We start from the raw sequence: 23935 nt of genomic DNA on the forward strand, positions 1-23935 counted from the left end.
GAATAAATGGACTCACTTACGTTAGAAAAAAATTTTGTAATGCTTAACTCAGAGATACATATGGTTTATTTCTCCCAGTGCCCCACAGTGAACTGAATTCTAGAGTCACATTTTTGAATCTGAGCCAAATAAAGATACTGCCACTTCGGTTAACCATTGTTTAAATGTTTACTTTCCTTGTCCTGTATTATTATATCTCTCAGGATTCTTTTGTTCATCCAGCTAATGAAATGAGGATTGGGGAACTTCACCCTTCATTAGCTGAGACCCCTCTGTACCCACCCAAACTTGTTCTGCTAGGGAAGGACAAAAAAGGTAACATTGTGAACCCAATGTGGAAAATATGCTACAAATGCATGTGCATGATGAATCGCCAGTTGTAAATTATGATACACCATAGTCTATACAAATGTTTTACAAATATGCATTTCTAACCTTCATCGGTATGGTTTCCATTTTTCATACTTGCTTTTCTGTGTAATTATCAGTGTCATAGCATTATAACATTTTCCCCTTTAAATTTCAGAATCAACTGATGAGTCTGAAGTTGACAAAACTCACTGTCTGAATAACAGTGTTTCCTCAGGCACTTACTCAGACTACTCGCCTTCCCAGGCTTCCTCAGGATCCTCTAATACCCGGGTTAAAGTGGGGTCCTTGCAGACAACAGCTAAAGATGCAGTACATAATTCTTTGTGGGGTAACAGGTGTGTTTAGAATTCCCTCCTTTTGTTCCCAAATGTTTATTTTCAGCAACTTTTAAAAAAATGGAATCTTCTTAATTTTGGAATTGTATTCGGCACACAAGTGGCACAGAAGACAGAAGGGGCAGGTAAGCAAATGTTGTTCGCCTGGGACTGCCAAGAACAGATGAATCCATCTTACAGGGAGAGGCCATTGGCTAAGGAAGACATGGTAGGAGTTAACAGGATGAGGTGGTAGAACAAAAAATTTAAAAAATTTTTAAAAAGTGTTAGCCCACTGATATTTATTGATGAGACATGGATGTTTTACCATACAAAATGGCATAATGAATTAAAATAAAATGCCAGTAAAACACTTATGTGTCTGGTCCAGAGTAAGTGTTCAATAAATTTTCATTACTATCATCATCATAATAATTTTATCACCACCTGGAAAAGTTAGGATGTATTTTAAAGTACTTAATCTTTCCAAAATGCCTCCTCCTCTATATTACTCTAATTTTACAGATGAAAAAAACCACACACAGAGCACAATAAAGTGACTCAATAAGGCAGTGTTTTCCAGTTCTAATTCCATTTTGTAACTTGTTGCTATGTTTTACACTACAAATAGCAAATTAAAATTGTTATATGATATAGGTAGTCAATAACTTTTACTCATATTTTACTGATAATATTGCCACTATTGGCAATGTCTTCTTTAGTAATTCCTGAGTAACTTTTCCTATTCATTGATGCTCATAATAAAAATCTTAACTCTTTCAGTTTGTAAATTCATTATCTACATTATTTCAGTATCTGCTAGAAATAACATGGTCAATGATATAAACATGTCAGTGATCTAAACTCATAATATAATTTACATTCTACAAAAACATACCTGAATACGCTCCCTATAAAATAGCATTTAGTGTCTTCAAAACCTGACCTTCAAATAAAAGTTATCTGAAGACAATTTAGATTCATTACATACACGAAGCATTTGTAAGAAAGGTACTCTCAGTCAATAGTTTGAAATGTACCAGATCAGTATCTCCAGGAATGGATATCAGGAATCATGATTCTAATTAGACGCAACTCTTCATCCTTTTCAATTTCTTCTTCCCATTGTGTTCACAGGATTGCACCATCTTTCCCACAGCCTCTTGATTCAAAGCCATTGCTCAGCCAGCGGGAGGCTGTTCCCCCAGGCAGTATACCACAGCGTCCTGACCGGCTGCCCATGAGTGATACTTTCACTGACAACTGGACTGATGGCTCACATTATGACAACACAGGGTTTGTTGCTGAGGAAACCACAGCCGAGAATGCCAACAGTAATCCTCTCTTAAGTTCGAAATCTAGAAGCACATCTTCGCATGGACGCAGGCCTTTGATCAGGCAAGACAGGATTGTTGGTGTTCCCCTGGAACTCGAGCAGTCTACACACAGACACACACCAGAAACAGAAGTGCCTCCTTCCAATCCTTGGCAGAATTGGACCAGAACCCCTAGTCCGTTTGAAGACAGGACCGCTTTTCCTTCCAAATTAGAGACAACCCCTACTACCAGCCCATTGCCTGAAAGGAAAGAACATACAAAGGAATCTACTGAAATACCTAGTCCTTTTTCTCCAGGCGTACCATGGGAGTATCATGATTCCAATCCCAACAGGAGTCTTAGTAATGTCTTTTCTCAAATCCACTGCCGCCCAGAATCTTCTAAAGGTGTTATTTCAATTAGCAAAAGCACAGAGAGGCTTTCCCCTCTAATGAAAGATATCAAGTCTAATAAATTCAAAAAGTCACAGAGTATCGATGAGATTGACATTGGTACATATAAGGTGTATAACATACCATTAGAAAACTATGCTTCTGGGAGTGATCACTTAGGAAGCCACGAACGACCAGATAAGATGCTGGGACCAGAGCATGGTATGTCCAGTATGTCTCGAAGCCAGTCAGTCCCGATGCTGGATGACGAGATGCTCACCTACGGAAGTAGTAAAGGGCCACAACAACAAAAAGCTTCTATGACAAAAAAAGTCTATCAGTTTGACCAAAGCTTCAATCCTCAAGGATCAGTGGAAGTGAAAGCCGAAAAGAGGATACCACCCCCTTTTCAACACAATCCCGAGTACATGCAACAGGCCAGCAAAAACATCGCCAAGGATTTGATTAGTCCTAGAGCTTACAGAGGATACCCACCAATGGAGCAAATGTTTTCATTTTCTCAGCCATCTGTGAATGAGGATGCTGTGGTGAATGCCCAGTTCACAAGTCAAGGGGCCAGGGCAGGCTTCCTGAGAAGGGCCGACTCCCTGGTGAGCGCCACAGAAATGGCCATGTTTAGAAGGGTCAATGAGCCTCACGAGCTGCCCCCAACTGATAGGTATGGCAGACCTCCATATAGGGGAGGGCTGGATCGCCAAAGCAGCGTTACAGTGACTGAGTCCCAGTTCCTGAAAAGGAATGGCAGGTATGAAGATGAACACCCTTCATATCAAGAAGTGAAAGCTCAGGCGGGAAGTTTTCCGGTTAAAAACCTTACCCAAAGGAGGCCATTGTCTGCGAGAAGCTACAGTACAGAGAGTTATGGTGCCTCCCAAACCAGGCCAGTTTCAGCTAGGCCTACTATGGCAGCTCTTTTGGAAAAAATACCATCTGACTATAACTTGGGTAACTATGGTGACAAGCCATCAGATAACAGTGATTTAAAGACGAGGCCTACTCCTGTGAAGGGAGAGGAGAGCTGTGGTAAAATGCCTGCAGACTGGAGACAACAGCTGCTTAGACATATAGAAGCTAGACGGTTAGACAGGGTATGTCTGGCATTTCTCTGTAAGAATATCCCTCCTGCCTTTAGTGTTACTTTTTTGGCATTTCTAAGCACATGTAGTGAAGCATGAACTACGTGAATGAATTAGATGATCAGTATTTTATTTATCTTTATATTGTGAGGGAAATGGATCATAATAGTTTTTCATGGATTTGGCTAAATGCTCTCTGAGAGTTCATAACCCGCAGGTGAATTATTCATCAAATCTAACCCAAATATTGTTAGTAGGAAAGAATTTGACTCCATTAGAGGGGATGGTGCTTCAACTGTTTTCTAGTCATTAAGGCAAAATGCCTCTCCTAGGACACAGAACTGTTCTCTAGTGACCTAAAGAGTATGATTTTTATTGAACCTATAAAAAGTGGATATTTCCCCCGTTTCTGAATGGACTCACTTATATTAAAGTCAGGCGTAATTTGTTTATGAAATTTGCACATAGTTAATGCTATGGAACTACTAGTTATTATTTCTAATGAGCAATAATTTTCCCAGCAAGAAACAGAAAAATAAGCAGGAATTAAAAGCCCTACTACACATTATTTTATTTAATAAAAATCCTGCCATTTAGAATGTTGGTTTTTATATAGAAAGAAATGTTTAAACTCAAATTATACTACAGACAACAAAAATAGATGATGTCTTTATGAAGACAACAAACGTACAAATTAGTATGTATATTGCAGCAAAAAAGAAAATTAATTCTAGTTCAGTTAAAAATTGGGTCACAATAGGTGAGGCATGGTGGTTCACGCCTGTAATCCCAGCACTTTGGGAGGCCGAGGCAGGCAGCTCACGAGGTCAGGAGTTCAAGACCAGCCTGACCAAACATGGTGGAACCCCATCTCTACTTAAAATACAAAAAAAGAAAAATTGGCCAGGCATGGTGGTGCACCCCTGTAATCCCAGCTGCTCGGGAGGCTGAGACAGGAGAATTGTTTGAACCCAGGAGGTGGAGGTCGCAGTGAGCCAAGATCACGCCACTGCCCTCCAGCCTGAGCGACAGTGTGAGACTCCATCTTGGAAAAAAAAAAAAAAATGAGTCCACGTATACAGGGATCAGAGACAGTGGAAAGAAAAAAAAAAAATCATATGATGCCTAGAATTACATTTTGTTGCCTGTTCAAATCTCTCTAAGAGAAACCTGGTACTCATTTTCTAGAACTATTTTCAATTGACCATCATCATTCAGTGTACTTTATGGCTTTTAGTGTAGAGGGCTTGATCTGCTCTGCATTGACATTAGAATCTTAAAGATCCTTTTTGTGAAAATGGGGCTTTTTGTTCTCATTTTCTAGGGCTGAATGCTGAGTGCAAATTGGGGATCTGGGTAATAATATACTATTGCATTGTCTCACTCAATAGTTTTATTATTTTATTTGGTGTTCTACTAAAAGCACAGGTCACTGCATTTATTATGTATTTCTTTAATACTGAATTTTATGTTTACAGGTTTACACTTTTCAAATAATTATATTGCTTGTAGGTCGTGTCTACATGACAAAACAATTTTTTTTAGGGAAAGAGTGAACTAATAAATGTGGGTGTGGATGTTAGTTTCTCAATGTGGAAATTGGTTCTGCTTTGCAAAATATTTCATCAGAATGTCTGTTTCAAATAGGTTTGCTCAGTCCCATTGAAGGGAGCCTCATCAAAGCCTCATGACTGGCTGTCAGTGGGAGACACCTGGTCGGTTGTCACCATGCCTTACCTCAAGTATACCCTCCATGTAGACAGATAACTTGGAGGGCGAAAATATTTGGGGCCAAATAATACAGTACAGTTTGGGAACTCTGGCCTCGTGTAGACACGACCATACGTAACAGGGTAAGATGAACTAGTCAAGAAAGGTTATAAGAAGCTTTTTGGAGCATATGTACAATGACTAGTAATTTGAGGCAACAGAGGAATGAGTGGAAACAACTAATGAAAAGGAAAAGATAAAATTCTGAGCATTTGGTTCCATCACTTAGTTACTGGTATCCCAGATCAATGGTTCCTCTCCTTTGACCCCAGCTTCTGAAAAGTAGGCGACTCCTCTAGATGAAGCAAGAATTTTAAGCAGGCATATAGGGTTAGGGTAGAGAGATTTGAATCAGCAAATGTTTGAAGGCCCTTCCTATCCCAGATAACAAAAAGCGAACTCATGTATTTTTCATTGCTATGACACTTCCCTTCTTAGTTGATCATCATACAACCTCTGTTTGTGTACAGTTCACTAGGTGTCTTTCATTTTTCAAAGCAATTTCAATGTACGTTCAATAGCTTCTCATTTAATTCCAAGAAATTAAATTACCTTAGAGTATTGCTTTGAGTCATCAGATCCTAGAAGCTCTTTCTTTTGTTTTCTCCAAGTCGCATTTCTTTCTTTCAGCTGAGTTACTGAGCTCTTCAGGCTATATCTTTCATAAAACTTCCCAGCTACTCAACAAGGTGAATTCGGGGTACTGAAGCACAGACTTATTATGTGAAACCAGTTTCGACATAGCTGTGCTACTTAACATTCTGTCCAAAGGCAGACTGCACCAGAGAAATAATGTGCTTCTTTCCCAGTGAAATTTGAGTCATTTGAACCCTGAAAATCAAATAGTTACACAAGAAATTATGAGATCTCTGTCCATTCCACGTAAAAGACAATTGCCTAGAGACTTGGACGTTGGATAAGCTTAACAGTTCAACATAATGTTGGTGAAACATCTAAGTGTTGACCTTGAAGAGGCAGCTCTAAGAACTACCCTAGATAAAAGATGCTTGTTTCCTCTTTTAGTTTAACCACAAGGCTCATGCTTTCACTGCAGAGCCACACTATGACAGGGAATTTAAAACATGAACCCATATGTCTGAGACTGCTTCTGTTCTATAGAAGCTGAGAGAGCACTAGACTGGAGGAATTTTAAACCTTAGGGAATTTTCCAAGTGCTAGATTGAGATGTTCAGTGTCTTTTTCAGTTTTGGCATGGTGACAATGGAAAATCTCTATATGAAATAATAATGGATCCATAACAAATATGATTGGTAGACAAGCACACCATCAGGAGTATAAAAATCTTTCAGCTTCAGTCAATGAAACTTTGATGCTAAAACTCATTACTTTGATAATATTGCCCTCAGAATAGAATAGCTGCCTGCTGTTAATGTTCAGTAATATTTGGCTTAGAAAAAGTGTGCTAAGTTAACTTCTGTGATCTTTTTTTACCAAAATGAGAAAATTACTTAAAGGGGCCAAATGCTGTCAATGATTACGTTTCCACTGTAGACTGAAGAAGGAGATAGTACAGGTGGAAACAATTTGATGAGAGGGTATCTAAAATTTTACATTTAATTTTTAAATAAAGTTTTATAGGAAAAAAATTATCAGTCACTTAAATGCAAATGCCACCAGAGTGTTCTGTAGGTATTTGGATATATTAGATAATTAGCATTAATAAATCAATAAATTATAATTGCTTCAATATTACTATGAAATTTCTTTAGTTTAAAATATAATTTTTAAGAATTGGATCCACATAAAATGTATTTGATTGATTTAACTGAATTAATAAGTAAGTTCAATCAAGCCTATGGTCAGCTCAAATGACATTTTGACCAGCTGTTTTTTCTGAGTTGCTGTAATTATGCCTACAGACTGAGCAATAAAGGAGACTGATTTTGGCTTTAACATTGCAATGCATTAGCTTAAGACAGAATTAGAAACTAATATTTGTCTTTCACAAGTGATGATCTCACAATGTGAAAGAGAACAAAGATCTGCAGCTGGTAAAATTTAAGATCTCACTGTTTGAATTTTTAAATGGATAGATTACCACAGGTGAATAATACTTGTCCAAAGTCACTACTATCACGATGTATAAGAGACAGAATTTATGACGTTGAGTTAGCAGCAGATGTAAAACAGAATGTATCTTCTTTGCTTTTTGTCTTTTCTGTAGTTCTGGATGGTACTCATTATGTGCATAACTAACACTGTTTACCGTATGCTTCTGTCTGATCAAGTGCATGTTTTTTTAAAAAGTTACTGTTTGCCTGCCTAAAGTTAAATGTTATAAATTTAAACCTGTTCATGTAATTTATCAGTTTGTTGAGCATGTGTTCACACCCTGTCACATGATTATTTCCTCTACTCAGAATGCTGCTTACAAACACAATACAGTTAACCTTGGCATGCTGCCCTATGGAGGTATTTCAGCAATGCATGCAGGCAGAAGCATGACTTTAAACTTGCAGACTAAGTCTAAATTTGATCATCAAGAACTACCTCTTCAGAAAGTAAGTATGGACTGCCCTACATGTGTCAGCATACCAAAGCCAATTAATGTTGTTTGTTCACTTAATGTGTTTAGGCTGTACATACAACCCTGCTTACTATAGGCTCCTATGAGTCCAAAAAGCACAAGGGCAAATAATGTAGAGCCTGAACTCTTAGCTGCTAAATGAATATTTGTAGCTGGACTGATTATCAGGTTCCTGCTTTTTGGATTGAGCTTTGCTTTTTGGATTGAGCAGGTACATGGCTTTTTGTGTTGCTTCAAGGTTCATTTTTCTTATTATTCATTTCCTTTTTTCCTCCTTTGTTTTTCTTTATTTTGTGTATATATATATATATATATGTTTTTTACTTTTTTGGAGATAGTCCTATCGTCTCCTGGTGATGCATTCTGAGAACAGAGCTCAAAATTATTATTGGATTTCAATTGATTCTTTTGGAAAAGACATAGAATCCTAAATTAGGAGGAGAATTAAGTAGCTGGTACTTATAAATACTTCTTCAGCCCATTTTTTTGCAGGAAATATAACACAGAAGAGAAATGTGAGAAACAAGTTTGTGGCTTAGGAAACTAGGTTAGTGGAAAAGTAGCAAGTTTACATGGTATTAGATGAAAATGTAGGAACACCGAAAGGGAATATACTGAAAGAGGAAACATTTCCATTGTTAAAGAAACATTTCTGTTTGTTTAATTCAGCCAAAACTGAGAATGCACATTTTACATGTAGATCAATTAATGCCTTCTGTCTTAGTTACATTTTAGTGGAAACCAATGAGTCATTTTCACAGTATGTCATTATGCCTATATATTTATATAGTCATTAGCTTAGTAAGTTTTTATGAAAAAAGCAATGCAAAGTAGGGATAACAGAGTGACAGTAACTTCTAAACACTTCTCTCTTAATAAAATGAATGAACATTATGACTCACCCCATCAAAATGAGGGTCATAAGACCTCAAATTCCTGTTCTATTGTTAATCTAGTTTTTTAATAACATTCCCAAACTGTGGATAGTTTGGTTCATACTGTGAGTAGAATAACAAAATCAAGAAGACATTTTTAGCCACAGCTTTTTTATCACTCACCATAACTTAAAAAAAACAAAAAAACAAAACAAAAAAAAACACTAAATTGAAAACTTTTGAATGCTGTTTTTGCTGTGCCTGGTCTATACTGCTGGACCAGTGGAGAGCTGGTAACAAATCAAAGACAAGGCCTTGATTTGTGGTATCTGCCAATGTCAGCAATATAAATACTCTCCCTATGGCTAATTTCAAGGTACCAACTTAATGTCACTGAACTTAGAATTGGGAAGGTTCACGTGCAGTTGGCTCTCGTGAGCCAGTACAAATTGGCTCCAACACACCATCAGCATGACTATTTTTGCTTCATTTCCTACTTTAATGAAAACTATTTTTCATGTCCTCTCAGAGGCCCAAGACTCTCATCCTCTTCCCTGACAAAACCAGTTTTCAAAAAGACCTTGAAACTTAATGGCATTAAGGAATCGATGAGATATCACACCTTTCTTATAGGGCTTGCCAATTAAATAGAAATCAAACCTTGTATTAGTCTGCTGTCACACTGCTAATAAAGACATACCCAAGACTGGGTAATTTACAAAGGAAAGAGGTTTAATTGACTTAGAGTTCCACATGGCTAGGGAGGCCTCACTATCATGGTGGAAAGCAAAGGAGGAGCAAAGTCACATCTTACATGGCAGCAGGCAAGAGAGCTTGTGCAGGGGAACTCCCATTTATAAAACCATCAGATCTCATGAGGCTTCTTCACTTCCACGAGAACAGTATGGAGGAAACTGCCGCCATGATTCAGTTATCTCCACCTGGCCCCACCCTTGACACATATGGATTATTACAATTCAAGGTGACAGTTGGGTGGGAATACAGCCAAACCATATCAAACCTTTAAACTAAAAAAATGGAATTTCAAAATTCAGTGAACAAATTAAAGAGATCTTGGCATGATGGAAGCTATTGCCTGAACCCCCCTGAAGTTATATCATATGAAGATGCCCCTGTTTTGCTTAATTTTTGACCATATTTACTTATCAATCTGTATGACAATATAGATATATACAGTATCTGAAAAATGCCAATACACTTGAAACAGTGTTTCCTAACATCTAAATTACTCTCCAGATATAAATTAGGTATCACTGTGTTAGCATATTAATTTTCTGATGTCATTTGGGGTACCCTAGAGAATGGACTCATGTGAGCTCTAAGAAGAAATAATGCAGAGTTATATTTGGGGATTTTCAATAATCCTCAGTTGAGCACATAGGTGACCAAAATGAATTTTCTTTGGAAGCCACATTAATTGCAAATCAAGAATCATTCAAGTATTAAAAGACTCCACCTCAAAATAAATTATCATCAATATTTTATTATCTGCACCAAAAAAAGAAGAAAAATAGAGAAGGCAAGGGAGAAAAAAGATACATAGGCAGGGCGAGTAATGCATTACTCCAAAAGATTTTACGATCCAAAACTTACCACTTTAAGCCCTATAAACTTCAAGCATTTAGGAATGGGACAACTTTCCCACCCTGTCACCAATGCAGGAACCTTATCAGGCACTGGATAGTTAATGGGCTGCAATAATAGCTCTGGGTTCTGCTTCCTCCCATGAATTCCAGTCTAAGCCTCTGTCCTTTCGCTTTTGTACCCTCATACGTCTCTTGTACAGAGCTTTCATTTGAAAATTTGTTAGGTTTTTCTGCCACACTCTGTAGAATCAGCCTCTCTTTAAAATGCAGCCTCTCCAATTATTCCTCCTGGGCTCCACTGACCATTGCTAACAGGTCCCATCATTGAGGTTCAATCTCCCTGAACCCTTCTCCCCAGGAGAGGAGATAGGCAAAAATTACTTAACTTTGATTTAGAAATGCATCAAAATCTGTTATAAAGTGTTTGTCTTTCTACTTAAGATGATAAAAATTACCGTCTCAGATCCTTAAGACTTCTTTGCAGCCCCTAAATATTCATTAACCATAAGAATTTCACTAAAATGTAGAGTAAGACCAATTTATGAACAAACATTTTCATTAAATAAAATTGACATAACTATTTCTTCTCCTGTGGAAATTCTGGAGCTGTCTCTTTTATTCATAAAATTCTTGAACGATAATACTGGCTATCTCTAGTTAGATGCTGTGGCACATGACTCTGGGGTGTCCTAGAAAGAATGAAGGAAGTTTCCTAAGGAATCTAAATTAATGTTTTCACCTGTTGGAAGTTAAGCACTGGAAATGGAGTTGTAGTATCCATTGTGCAGGTGCTGCTCTCTGAAGGAAACATGTATCCCCACCCTGTCTGTTTGCCAAGGCTTGCCTCTTGCAACTAGGAGAAAGAATAAACTTTTTTATATTTCCTGTTCTGCACCAAGGCAATCTTTAAACAAATTTGTAATAAACTAATTAAAGGATATAATTATTTATGAATGAATCTTGAAGAACTCTACACTTGATAAACTATTTACATTGTGAATATTTATATGAACAAAAAGGGAACCCTCTTCAAGATTTTGCAATGTATTTTAAATATTTTCCATTTTTTCATATTTATTACATGTCAGATCAAGTATGGTACATTTTTTATGGATTACAAGCTACATATAGGCTTTCTATACTATAAAGAGTAAATTACATCTTCTATAATTTTATAGAACTCTTTAAGATATTAAGACAATGCCAACAAATATAACAAAATTAGTTTAATAAATTTAATTTCCTTAATATATTCATTTGTTTAGATGCTTATGCTAATTTCCCAGAAAATTTAGTAATACTTAGGAACCAGAACATTTAGAACATATAAATCTTTTATTAAATAACAGAATTATTAGTATTCTATTTATTTTTTATTCATTCATTCAGTCATTCATTTATTCATTTATCATTTATTTACTGCCTTTCCAAAAAGCATATAAGGCAACTTTCTATGATGTTATTAATGGTTCCATGTGCTTCTTTGGATGTGTTTTATTTGTAATTAAGCTTAGCTATTGCCTTGAAATTTTATGTTATCATAGAGAAATACAAATTGTAAAATGTCAGTTCAAACTACCATTTTTAATATTAAAATTAATGGTAGAATGGATACATAGTTCCACTGGGAGAAAAATAAAGACAAAGATTTATTGAGAATCTACTATGTACCTGGTGCTATGAGGTACTTTAACTATATTTTGTCTTGCAACCCATAAAACACTTAAAGGACATATCTTGATTGTGTAGATGAGGAAGTTGACGCTCATGTGTCACACAAAATAACTCACCTGTATTGTCACTGTTTCACTGTTGTAACTCCTGCACTTAGCAAGTAGTAGGTAGAATTTAAATCTGCTTCTGCCTGGTGCCTACATACATACTCTTTCTACTCTGTGATGATGCCCTTCTCAAATGTTTGTAAAACCTAACATTTTCATAGAACATGACTCATAGATTAAAAACCTCTTACATATGGATTATTACCTCACATCACCTTCAAAACAATCTAGAGAAGTAGATATTATAGGATGGAGAAAAGAATACACAAGTAGAATATATTGACTAATCCAAAACATATCATGACCCCAATCATACCCTGTGTGCTACAGGTTAGTGCTTTCTTAGTTAACTGAGCTTAATGAATGCTAGTAATTACCTTGTGCTCTTTCAGATCCACTTACATTTCCTGAGCACTCAGTATCACCAAGAATTATTTTTGGTAGCAATGAAAAGCTAAAGGTTATGGACCCAAGAAAATAACTTATTAATCATCCAGGCTACTGCAGCCCTAGACACAAGCAGGGCTGGGGAGGAAATCATTGGCCTTTCGTAATTCCATGTCCACAAGTGGCCAGCTGCTAATATAAATAGTGTGGTCTCTTCTATAATGGAGACATTGATAATTTTCTCTTGTTCATTTTTTAATTTCTACCACCATAACAGTATACCATAGCACCCACTGTTTATTGGCTTATTGAATTAGGCATTAATATAAATCAATTATAATTTCAGGTGAGGGAAGGCTAAAATAATAGAAATATATGTAATAAATTATCTTATCATAGAATTTTGCCTGGAAGAAATTAGCCTCACTATCTGTTTTACTAAAGTTGATTGAAATTACTTAGTTGATACTTGCCTCACTAGATTTTGAGTTAGAGAAATTTAGATAGCAATATTTTCACCTAAACTATTTTTAAATGTCTACTGTCCTTTCTTTCTGTATATATTCAAATGACTCAGTATCAGATAGTACCAACATTTGGTATGCATTTATTCACCCTAGTGCCAAGGCTTATTGGCTTATTTAATGCCATTTTTTCTGCTGAAAGCAAAGCAAGATTTATGCTGCACCTCAGGGCAGCTCATGCCTGTAATTTCTATTGATTCTGCTGCATTTATTATTGGCTACGTGTCCCTCAAGAAAGATTCACTTACCTTTCTAATTATGAAAAAAGCTTTCAGCCTATAAATCCAAATAAATTCTTATAGACAGTGACTAAATTTACCAAAATAATAATTTAGTACTCATGTGGAATTTCGTTATAATGGAATTCTGATTTAAAAATTACTTGGGCATTATATTACCACCTTCAGATTGAAGCCCATGATATCACTATCATTTAGATCCAAGTTTGGCATATTTTTACTTTTGTAATACCTATTTCTTCCAAAAGATATTATTAAAATGAATAATATAACAATTTCACTGGAAAAACTTTGGGGATGATTGTTTTTAACAATTTTTACTGCAGATGTTTTGAATCTGTGGTAGTGTCCTTAATGAACCATGTGCCAATTACTTAGCAAAAGAAATCCTTGTATTCATAAGGGATATATCCTGAGACCTTTGAAAATTGGCAAATTCTAATACGCCTCTCATATAATTGTAATAATAAGTATAATTTCACAAGCATATTGTACACCCATCAGTTAGCAAAGCTGCTGTACCACCTAAGCTTATTTAACTCAGTTATGTGACTACTGCACACACATATATAGTTTATACACATATATATACATAAGAACACACATGCATGCACATACTCATACAAATGTGCAGACATATATAGATATAGAGAAAGAGGCATACATACGCATGCACATTTATGTCTCAGCAAAATTAGAAATTTCTTGATCAAGTAGACACTTGGTGATCATTCATAGCAGTCAAAATTATAAATGTTAACTCCACAAATACCCACACTCATCTCTGGGCATAGCATCTGTTCAGCAAGACTTCTACTCAGCATTATTGCATGTCTTATCAAATACGATTTCTGGTTTTTCACAAAATCACACCAGCTATTTTGTGTATTATTTTGAAATATTTAAAGACGTGCAGAATTTAGAAGCTAAGGAAATAGTGCATTGTGATGATTTTCCATGTTATTATCTTTAGTTATAGATGATAAGGAAAATAAAACTCATTCTTACTCCTTAAAATATCCAAAGAAAATGTAAAGAATGTGGTACAAAAAAATAATTGAATTAATAGCTGAACCTCAGTTCAATTGTTTTCTCTGGAATAATAAACTTCAACAGTGATAGCTTCATTTTTGTAACATTTTTTCAGTAGCTTTTTTAACCTTTAATAGAATTTTAACTGCTAAGCTACTCAATTTATATACAATAGCTATACTCCTTTGGGAAAGAATGTGCACATACTGCATAATTCTCTTTTTGGTCTGCACCACCACCACCACCACCACCAAATGTCAATAAATTGTTTTTAATGGTCTTTCTATTTCTGCAGACTTAAGTCATCCCTAAAATGTCTCATATAAGAAAAACAAAAAGGCCAGAGCATTCTTAAAAGGAAGTTGCTTTCAGGAAGTTCCTTTAATTTTGTTACCTAGTGAAAGTTCTTTTTAATGTGTCTGCATGTTTGTGTTCCTTTTGGCCCCTGTAATAAAGACTTGGTGTGATTTTTAATTCTAATTTTAAAAAGAAATAGATTAATTTATAAACTAGTGAAGCACCTACACCATTATGTTAGAATTTTGACTAAAAGGATTTCACAGTTTTTAACACCAAAAAGAATTTTGTAATTCTGTTTCTCTGTAACAGTGACTAGGAGCCATGTCTGGGCAGTCAAAGCAAGTGTGGTGGAGAAAACACAGATAGAGATGGAGAGGATATGGAGAAAAAGGAAACCTATATTAAATTCTGGCCACTTCTTAAAAATCTACATTGCACAGACCTGGCCAAATGAACATATTAATTATCCCACTTCACTAGCAAACAAACTAAGTCAGAAAAGACAAATACTAAAAATTCAAAAAGAAAACACTGGCCTGTAATGCTTAACCTGAATAATTATGTTTTAAATCTTAATTTTAATTTTTATTTACCATATTTTCATATCTAGAAAAAAATGTGTATGGGCACATGCAAACATATTAATCTGGAAAAGGTAAAACTAGAAAAGCAATGCTGGAAAACAGATAGTCATTGAATAGCTACCTGCTTATTTTGAAGTAATACATACTTTAAACGTGTTGTCTAGATTGAATTTTTCAAATAAACACTCATCAATTCATTCCTAACTCAGGAGCTCAAATTCAGTCCCTTTTTTCTCTTTTTTTTTCATACTTTTTGATAGGATTATGAAAAAAGAATTCACATAACCAAAGAACAAGAAGAAAACTGAGTTAACTTTCATTAAATCCATTAGATACTAGGAAGACTTCATCTAATGTCATAATAAATCCTATTTTAGAATTTTTCCAAGCAATGCTTTTAAAAAAATATTTGTGGTCAGAATGCAGGTAAGGAGGTTCTGTCATTGTTTTCCAGAGGAGAACAAACTGAGACCACTAAATGTAACCAGATGAAGCTTAGCAAACAGCCCATTTTTAACATGTTATGATGAGAATAGCCCAGTTCTCCCTTTCTAAGGTAGGAGGACAATTCCTTACACAAAGTATAGCTGCACACTCTCTAGCTGAGCTTTATCAATAGGGATCCTTTAGAACATGTGCAGAAAATGGCATAGGAAACACTGGAGTATCATAGCTCAACCACAGAAGAATTCTCTCAGGAAACCAAGCAGTACTTGTGTATCCTACACACTAGGGAAGGAAGGAACCTTTGTGAAAATATATGTAAATATACCATTATACTCCCTCCACTGGAGGCTTTCTGATGGTATATGATTGCTTGCTGTTACTCAGGTTAGAATATGAAATCACCCAAAATAAAGACGGGCAGGTATTAGTATTTTTTAATAAGCAAGAAATCAGCCAAAATGAAATATTTATGAAGAGTTTAAACTTTAATATATATCATTTATGTAAATAAATAAATTTGGTAATCAAAACAGTCATGATTTACTTACACTACGATTCTAATAGCACATTTTTAATAGCATATTTTTGATGCCTCCCCAAAGCTATTTGTTGATAATGCCATAGTACCATAAATCTTGCACTATGCCAGTGTTAGCACTATTTGGGTTTAGTGCAAGGCATATTCTCCCAGAATTAATACAACCTTATAAAATTTATTTTAGGTTATGACTAGGAATATTAGAACTTACATTCTATATATTATATGGTTTCAATTTCTATTCTAAATGGTGAGATTATACTAAAATTAAGCAAGTTTTAAGTGCTGTGGTTTTTAACAATTGTAACAATTGGTTAATTTTATTCTGATTATTTTTATTCAGGTACTGTAAATAATCTAAATTTTTCCTTAAAATTCAGTGAACAACTCTAAGATGGTTATTTAATTGCATTTTTAATTGCTTCCAAAAAGCTTTCCATTTACAGTTCTTACCCAGTAGATAGTATATAATATTTCCAGTTCAGGATGTATGTTTTTCTGCAATTAAACAAAATTAATTTTACCATGATCATTAGGGACTCTTTTCAGAAAACTATGGTAAACTTCTACTACATCACTAAAGAATGCCATACCATTTTTGCAATAGACCCCGTCCCAGCAAAGCAACATTTTAGACAATGGACAAGAAGATGTATCTCCTAGTGGCCAATGGAATCCTTATCCACTTGGGAGGCGGGATGTACCTCCAGACACCATTACTAAAAAGGTAACCAATTTTTAATTAATGATACAAACCATGAACCTTGCACAATCTACTGCAATATATAATCAATATTTTGTGTCTTATCATCATTTCTAAGTTTGTGATAACTTTAAGGTAAATAATATCCTACTACAGGAGTTTGGTTGACTGTAAGTATACTGAAAAGAATGGAAAATGAACACTGCCAACTGTTCAAAGTTGGTAATAAATGTTTATAAACAACGTCCTGCAACCTCTCTACAGATACTCTTACCTCTTACCACTCACCTTTGAAGTGCACATATAGAATGATATGTGATATACTTCTGACTCTCTTGGCTTTAACAGTGTGTTGTAAACAGTTTGCATAAAACAAAATTTGATTCACTATTTCTAAAGTTATGACAATTGATTCAACAAATGTTTAGTGAACAACTATATGTACATTGCTATGTGTGGAGTACTTGATAGATATTGAGGAAACAAAAATGAAAAAGATACAGTTTCTTACCTCAAGAGCCTTTTTATCTAGTAAGGTGTGCTGAGTGAAAAGGAGGTTTTTTTTTTGTTTTTTTTTTTTTTTTTTTTTTTTTGAGGCAGAGTCTGATCTCAGCTCACTGCAAGCTCCGCCTCCTGGGTTTACGCCATTGTTCTGCCTCAGCCTCCCGAGTAGCTGGGACTACAGGCGCCCGCCACCTCGCCCGGCTAGTTTTTGTATTTTTAGTAGAGACGGGGTTTCACCGTGTTAGCCAGGATGGTCTCAATCTCCTGACCTCGTGATCCGCCCGTCTCGGCCTCCCAAAGTGCTGGGATTACAGGCTTGAGCCACCGCGCCCGGCCGAAAAGGAGGTAATTATAATATTACATAACAGATTACCACAGCAGGAGTAAAAAGAAAGCCACAACTTGGGATAAGATACTTGCTACATATATGAGAGAAGAGAGAATCTGTATTCTAAAATATATTTTTTAAAGCTCTTACAAATCAGTAATGAAGACATACAACATAGGTTTTTAAACTGGCAAAATACAAGGGGAATCAGGTGGGTAAATAAATACTAAAACAAAACTGAACCTTTTTATCAATCAGGGAAATGCAAAAGAGATGCCATTTACATTTACTAGACTGGCAAAAATTAAGAAATCTGAAAAATACAGTTGTTTGTAGGTATAAGAGCAGTGGAAACTCTTTTAGACTTCTTATGGGAATATGAAACACCATCACCTTGGTTACAAATTTTCCTGCAAAGCTGAATATGCACATACCCTACATTTTATCAATTCTCCTCTTAAGGTATTAAAGTAGAAAAATCATCATACATGTCATTCAGGGTACATGAAATGTTTCCAATACCAGAAAACTGGAAAAAAACAAATGTTTACCACCAGGAGAGTATGTAAATAAATTATGTTAATCACACAAAGGAATATTTCAAAGCAATGAAAATTAGTAAACTATAATTACAATAATGTGTGTTAACTTTAGAAACATAATTTGAATGGAAAAATGTTTCAGGAGGTGGCATAAATATGTAATACCATATTTACAAATCCCAAAACAAGCAAAACTCATATTATTTAGAGAATACATAAGAAACCTATTGTTATAAGTAAATGGTAAATATAGTATTTAGAACTGTGGTTATCTCTAAAGGTAAGGTAGGGGTTGGAATCAGGGAGAAAGTGGATATTATCGTTGGAACTATTCTAATTCTGAAATTGAATTATGGTTCTTTACACTCTACTTTTTAAGCTCATGAGTGTTCATTTTATAATTGTGCTTTGTAACCTACATATGTATTACGTACTTACATTCTTTGTAACCTAAGTGATTTTTCCCTTAATGACTACTTCAGTGCTTTAAAAAAATGCATTAAATATCAAATTTTATTTTATCCAAAATATTTGGTAATGCCACTGATTTACAAGCATTTATTTTATGCATGTTATTAATTTGACTATTGGGTAATATTCAGCACCATAGGTAAATATAATATGATGTGGTTAATGCTAAGGAGATGGGATACAGGGCTATGACAGCACCTGGAAAGGGTACCTGTTTAGTGAGGAAACTAAGAGCAGTGGTGTCAAATAAGGCTAGAGGGATACGCAGAAGCCAGATGATGCTGGGATTTATCCTGTGGGAACTGAGAACGGGAATATGAAGTGTTTTAAACAGAGAAAGGGCATTACCAAATTTTTATTTAAAGAGCCCTCTGACAGCTTTTCAGAGAATGAATTAGCAAGGAGAAAGACTGGAGGCAATAGAACTAGTTAAGATTCTATAGTAATTCAGGCCGGGCGCAGTGGCTGTAATCTCAGCACTTTGGGAGGCCGAGGCGGGCGGATCACGAGGTCAGGAGATTGAGACCATCCTGGCGAACACGGTGAAACCCCGTCTCTACTAAAAAAAATACAAAAAAAAACCTAGCCGGGCGAGGTGGCGGGTGCCTGTAGTCCCAGCTACTCGGGAGGCTGAGGCAGGAGAATGGCGTAAGCCCGGGAGGCGGAGCTTGCAGTGAGCCGAGATCCAGCCACTGCACTCCAGCCTGGGCGACACAGTGAGATTCTGTCTCAAAAAAAAAAAAAAAAAAAAAAAAAGATTCTATAGTAATTCAGGTGAAAGTAAATGGAAACAATGGGTGATGGAAAGAAATGCTGTACTAGTCCATTCTCACATTGCTATAAAGAACTACCTGAGACTGGGTAATTTATACAGAAAGTGAGAAGGGGGAAGTGCTATATACCTTTAAACAAATAGATCTCGTAAGGACTCCATCACAAGAAGAGCAAGAGGAAAGTCCACTGCCATGATTCAAACACCTCCCATCAGGTCCCTCCTTCAACAGACGGGGATTACAATTCGACATGACATTTGGGTGGGGACACAGAACCAAATCATAACAAATTCATAGATCCAATATCATGATAAATGTTAGAGTCAAAACAATCTTGTAATTGGACATAGGGCATAGAGATAGATAAAAGTTCCAAGGTTGATACCCAAGCTTCTAATTTGGTCAGGCGAGTGATGATGTTCCATTCACTAAGATGGGAAATACAGAAAAAGTAATAGGTGGAAGTGGAGGAAGAGAGAAGAGTTTAGGTTTTCACATGTTGATTTGAGGTAGTTTTAAGGCATCCAAGTGGAAATGTTCAGTGGATGTTTGGATATATTTATCCTACGTTCAGTAGAGAAATCTTAGCTGGAGATACAAATTTAGGAATCATCAGAATATGTGTTATTGAGCCATGAATGAGGCAGAAGGGTGACACAGAACTCCATGGAACACCAACATTTAAGAGATGTATAGTACATAGGAAAAATAGGCAGAAAAGAAATAATCAAAGATTGGATCAATACAGTGATTTTACTGCAAGCTGTAGAAAATTCAAGGGAAACATTGTTGAACTTCAAGGAAACACTTCACTAAACATGAGAAGTAGTTGAGATTTACACTATGCCTCAACTTTAGTACTTTCTTCTCCCTTATTAAATACTTAGGGATTTATTTTCCCATTCCGCTCTGCCACCACACTGTTGGCTCTATCCTAAAATTGGTTTCTCTCGTAATTATAAGATTACTACCAACGACGATCGGTAATACGAGCTTCCTCTTTCAAATTCAGCAAGAGAGAGAAGCAAGCTTCCAGTAGCTGTCTCTTATGTGCAAAACCTTTCTTCCCTGAGTCTTTCAACAAGCCTCATCTTACATCTCACTGACCCAAAATAGCTAAGGACTTCCCATCCTAGAAAAAGAAATGGAGTTTTATGATTGGCTTTGGCTGATCAGTTGAAGTAGAGTAAACAGGGCTCTCAATTTCAATGACCGCTAAGAAACATGTAAAAGGAAAAACAAGGGAAAGTGGCACCTTGGAAACAGTGAGGGAAAAAATGTTTTAAGGAGGGAATGGTCAACGGTCAAATGATGCACAAAAAAGTCAAGCAAGATAAGTATGACTAAAGGCTCCTTGGATTTAGCAACAAGGAGGTCATTGGTGATATCAGCAAAAGCAGTTTGCTTAAATGATGGGGTGGAATCCATAGGAATCTACATTAAAGGGTAAGTAAAGAAACCTATAAAACTCAAGAAAGAAGTAATGTACTAAATGTACTGTGTCTTCTTCCTACTATTATGATAAGCAGGTTCTGATTATCCCATATTATAGCAATTTTGCCTAAAATCTGAGATTCCTGAACCTATAGATATGTCCACCTATCACCTCTCAGAGTAGAGAGAATAAGGACCACTTTAAATATTCAAATTTAGTTTATATTATATATTATATATTAGTTGAATAATCAAGTTAATATTCAGTGAGAATCAACCTAAGGAAAGAAAAATGGTCATGGGAGTATTAGCCTGGGCTGCAAAATTTGCTGAAACAGATGTGATAATTGTACTATTAGTTATTGGGTTTCTTTTTGACTCTACAATGACATTTTTAAAAGTTAATATTATTTTTGCAGTTGTTATGGAGTGAGTAGTTAGGCTAGACATAATGGGAATGGAAAGATAGAAAGTGAACTATAAATTGAATGGGGAATCAAAGGAGAATAAGTGGTGAAGAATTCTTAGCCAGTGTCCGATTTGAGTCTATTTCTCCACGCCTCTGTAGATTTTTTTTTTAATCTTGTCTCTCCAACTAAGCCATCAGAAAACACAGTAATACTGTAGGGATTTGGGGGGAATTATGGAAAGTCTTTGACTGAACTTGTGGCTCTCTGTTGCGGCTATCATAGATTTTTGGTTACTCATGTTCATGCCAGCCAGCACTTCAAGCGCTATAGAGAACAAATATGGGTATCTTCCAAGCTGTGGATCCAAAACTTAGACACATAAAGTAATTGGACAAAAAGTGTTTATTTCTCAGAATTTTGCTTCTGTCCTATGCACCTGAGAGTGATAAAGTGATGGAAAAATGCCAAGAGTGTTAAAAGCTGTCTTTTTTTTTTTTTAATGGAGTAAAATTAGGTGGTAGATGTTATTCCTTTCTTGCTATGCAGTCCCAGACTCACAATTTTTTTTTTTTTTTTTTGCATAATCTCGCTCTGTCACCCACGCTGGAGTGCAGTGGCATGATCTCAGCTCACTGCAGCCTCCCCGTCCTGGGTTCAAGTGATTATCATGCCTCACCCTCCCAAGTAGCTGGGATTGCAGGCATTCACCACCATGCCTGGCTAATTTTTGTATTTTTAGTAGAGACAGAATTTTGCCATGTTGGCCAGCCTAGTCTCAAACTCCTGACCTCAAGTGATCTGCCTACCTTAGCTTCCCAAAGTGCTGGGATTACAGGCGAAAGCCACCATGTGTGGCCCAAAATCTCAAATTTTGATGTCTGTTAGTATTAAAAGTTTAGGATTCACTGCTAGAAGAACATTTTATAGCTGTGTAAATCCCCCACCCAAAATTCCAGGCAGTATTATATGAATACTTTAAGAACTGCTGTTTAAAAATTTTGCAATTGCTGAAAACAACCATGGTTTCAGAAGGAGAGTTTGTATTTTAGAGTCCTATTACATCACTTCTGTTACTCCTACAGTCTATCAGATTATGCCACAGTCACTATAGTCACAATATTTGGTTCCATGTATTAAAGTTTTACATAAGACAGTGTGTTAAATGCTTTAACATATTTCTTTATCTAACTTTCATAGCAACTATATGAAGTAAGCACTATTTATTTTGTTAAAGAAGAAACTCATACTCAGAGATTAGGTTACTTGCCAAGCTCACATGGGTAACTTATCATTTTATATTTCCCTCCAATATGTAACAGAAAATAATATGAAAGTGATATTATAAAAGATAAATGCAAAAACACGTTATTTTAAATTCAGATATTGCACTCTGATTTGGTCGAATCCTCTATAGGGATGACAAGGCTGTTTTGCCCTAATTCTAAAATGATACTCTTTTAAAAGGATTAGGAGTCTTAAACACGTTGAATATCTGTAAAATGTAAAATTAAAGGATAATATCTGCAAGGGTATGTTAGAATGATGGAGCAGAAAAACATTGCAGCTAAAAGGCTACAGTGACATATTAAAACCATTGAAGGAGGTCGGTTAGCTCAGTTGGTAAGAGCGTGGGGCTGATAAAACCATTGAAACCAAACACTTCCCTTCTAGAATGGATAACCAAGAAACTATAAAATCCTAGCATTTTAAAATCTGAAAATTCTTTAGTAACAAAAGACTAGGCATTCAAAGGTCTCCTTTAGCATCAGTGACTCTTTCCACCCTGAGTGTCTGTTCCCTCCCTGAGCGTTCTAGGTTAAGTGCATAATGACTTGGCAGTTAGAGAAATAAAGATGGCTAACAAGGGTCAATATCAGAATGGACTCAGAGGAAGAGGAAGGCTTTAAAAATTTGCTGATTAGTCTTGGCTCACAAACTTACCTCTTATGCTGAACTTGCCTGTGATTTTCTCACATCTACAACATCAGTTCAGATATTAAGCACTTCAGGATTGCCAGGATTGTCATCTCTGAGACATATCTAGGAATTTATCAGAAGAAGAATAAACTAGAAGAGTGTGTGTGGGGTGGGGGGGTGGTCATTTTCATGTTCTTATTATTCTTCCTTTACCCCACCCTACCCCCAAATTGTAATTTTTGCTTTTTCTAAAATACTTTTTTTAAGATTTTTTAATTAGGCTTATCAGGAGGAATATTCATTTCTTATTTTAATTGTGTCATTTGTCATGTTTTTTAATGTAATACATTTCAATGTTTCTTTCTATAAAAATTTAGAAAGGTAAGATCTAAATTATCTTTTGAAAATCATAAATTGTTTTTCTGTCAACCATGTGGCCAAATCATCATTTGTGCTTTAAAATAACTGGATCAAATTTCTTTTTTTTTTTTTTTATTTAAGTTCTAGGGTACATGTGCACAACATGCAGGTTTGTTACATATGTATACATGTGCCATGTTGGTGTGCTGCACCCACTAACTCGACATTTACTTTAGGTATATCTCCTAATGCTATCCCTCCCCCCTCCCCTCTCCCAACAATAGGCCCCGGTGTGTGATGTTCCCCTTCCAGAGTCCAAGTGATCTCATTGTTCAATTCCCACCTATGAGTGAGAACATGCGGTGTTTG

At 35.8% G+C, this 23935-nt stretch overlaps 1 protein-coding gene across 1 annotated transcript in view; it reads left to right on the plus strand.

Annotated features, from left to right (window-relative positions):
• The window catches only part of LRRC7 (leucine rich repeat containing 7), a 597129-nt gene that overhangs the window by 505703 nt on the left and 67491 nt on the right, over positions 1-23935 (plus strand). Inside the window, exons 19-23 of the mRNA XM_011936894.1 lie at positions 204-315; positions 527-707; positions 1824-3504; positions 7644-7784; positions 16732-16851. Of these exons, the coding sequence (XP_011792284.1) occupies positions 204-315; positions 527-707; positions 1824-3504; positions 7644-7784; positions 16732-16851 (2235 nt within the window). The remainder of the gene's footprint in view (positions 1-203; positions 316-526; positions 708-1823; positions 3505-7643; positions 7785-16731; positions 16852-23935) is intronic.

Source organism: Colobus angolensis, unplaced genomic scaffold (genome assembly GCF_000951035.1).
Source record: "Colobus angolensis palliatus isolate OR3802 unplaced genomic scaffold, Cang.pa_1.0 Scaffold158, whole genome shotgun sequence".
Taxonomy (NCBI): domain Eukaryota; kingdom Metazoa; phylum Chordata; class Mammalia; order Primates; family Cercopithecidae; genus Colobus; species Colobus angolensis.